This window comes from Arachis hypogaea, chromosome 10 (genome assembly GCF_003086295.3).
Source record: "Arachis hypogaea cultivar Tifrunner chromosome 10, arahy.Tifrunner.gnm2.J5K5, whole genome shotgun sequence".
NCBI classification, from domain to species: domain Eukaryota; kingdom Viridiplantae; phylum Streptophyta; class Magnoliopsida; order Fabales; family Fabaceae; genus Arachis; species Arachis hypogaea.
The window spans coordinates 108,781,955-108,784,097 of record NC_092045.1 but is presented as its reverse complement, the minus strand read 5'-3'; the positions used below and the strand labels follow the sequence as shown (position 1 = coordinate 108,784,097).

Genomic DNA, 2,143 nt, shown 5'->3' with positions numbered 1-2,143 from the left:
ATGGCTGACGTACCGCCTCCTTCACTGTCCGAACTCATGCGAATGGTAGCTGAGCTACAACAAGCCAATCAACGAATGGCCGACGAGAACCAAATAATGGCTGCCCAAATCGCTGAACTAAATCATGCTCGGATTGAGCACAACGATACTCACCGCCAGCAGGCAGAAGATGAGGAACATCAGTCCCAACCCTCTCATGTCTCAGAGATTTCCCGAGCCGAAGAACCCCAACTCAAAGATGGAAAGGAAGAGGCCGACGACCTTGTAGGACCCTTCACAGAAGAAGTAATGAACTTCGAATTGCCAAAGAGGTTCACTCTGCCGCTGACCCTCGCACCTTATGATGGACTCGGAGACCTAAGGAAGTTTCTCAAGAAGTTCCGATCAATAATGATCGTCAATGGTGCATCAGACACAGTTTTATGTCGTTGTTTTCCGAATTATTTAGACGGCCCTGCACTTGATTGGTTGTGTGCTTTGCCTGCAGGTTCCGTTTCGCGGTTTCAACAGCTGGCGAGGTTATTTGAAGAACATTTTGCCGGGTCCGCAATTTACTTGCACGACTCCGATTACTTGAACACTATCAAGCAGGGACTGAACGAAAGCTTGAAGGACTACATGACCCGCTTCACCAAGATCGCAATCAGTATACCTGACCTCTACCCCGAGGTCCATCTACACGCAATCAAAAGCGGACTTCGGCCCAGAAAGTTCCAGGAGACAATCGCAGTAGCCAAGCCGAAGACTCTAGCAGAATTTCGCGAGAAAGCAAAGGGACAAATTGATATCGAGGAGCTCAGACAAGCTCGGAAATCTGACAAGTCACATTTTCGAGAAAACGATAAGAGCTCAAACACTAAGAAAAGTTTTAAACTAACACCTCGATTTGATTCTTATACGCAGTTTAATACTAAAAGAGAAGACATAATCAAATAGATCTTGAATTCAAAACTGATCAAGCCACCAAGAAAAGCCGGTACCTATCAAGATGCAAAGAACGTGGACAAGTCCAAGTACTGCACTTTCCACCAGAAACACGGCCACAATACTGATGACTGTGTGGTCGCCAAAGACCTTTTAGAACGGCTAGCAAGGCAAGGACACCTCGACAAATACATTGGGGGTCACATTCAAAAGCGCGGCCCCAGCTCCACAACAAACGAGCTCTCCGAGCAACAAAACCGAGGAAAGGAGAAGGCATCTTCAAGCCAATACGAAAGACCACGAGGTATAATTAATTGCATTTCAGGAGGATACGCTAGCGGAGGATCCTCGAATTCGGCAAGGAAAAGATCGTTCCGAGCAATATGCTCGGTACACGGACCACAGCAAGATGTAGAAATGACCAATCAACAACCAGAAGTTACTTTCACACACGCCGACTTCAACTCCAGTATACAAATTTTGGACGACCCTGTGGTAGTCACCCTTCAGTTAGGGGATTTGTTGGTAAGGAAAGTACTCTTGGACCCTGGGAGCAGTGCCGACGTTCTGTTCTATTCCACATTACAAAAAATGAAGCTCAGCGACAACATGCTACAGTCAACAGGAGGAGACTTGGTCGGGTTCTCAGGAGAACGAGTTCCAATACTCGGGTCAGTGTGGTTACAAACCACACTGGGTGAGCATCCTCTTTCAAAAACTAATGATATTCAATACTTAGTAGTTGATTGTTTTAGCCCATATAACCTTATTCTTGGCCGACCTTTTTTGAACAAATTCGGCGCCATTGTTTCTACAGTTCATCTGTGTTAAGTTTTCACTGCAGGATGATCAGGTTGTAACAATCCACGGAGATCATAAAGAAGCACGGCAACGTTACAACATCAGCATGAAATTCCAAAATCGCCCCAGGCAACAGGTCAACAATGTCGTCCTCAAGCAAAACGACCACGCCCTGGCCGACCTTGACCCAAGAGCTTATTTCCTCGAACGCCCAAAACCTTCCGACGACCTACAAAAAGTATATTTTAATAATGATCCTAACAAACACATCAGTATAAACCCTAACACTCACCCAAATACTCTAAAACAACATCTTTATCCTCCTCCCACTTCAGCAACTCATACATCGATATTAGATTTCCACGATCAATATTTTCCACCAAAAACTCTATCAAACATACATTCCTCGGCGATATCA

The 2,143-nt window shown here is 45.4% G+C and overlaps 1 protein-coding gene across 1 annotated transcript; it reads left to right on the top strand.

Annotated features, from left to right (window-relative positions):
* LOC112717924 (uncharacterized) lies at positions 1 to 1,755 on the top strand. Its single transcript, XM_025769845.1, has 2 exons — positions 1 to 865; positions 974 to 1,755. Exons 1-2 carry the CDS (start codon positions 1 to 3, stop codon positions 1,753 to 1,755), a joined length of 1,647 nt encoding a protein of 548 aa, XP_025625630.1.
* The last annotated feature ends 388 nt before the right edge of the window (positions 1,756 to 2,143 follow it).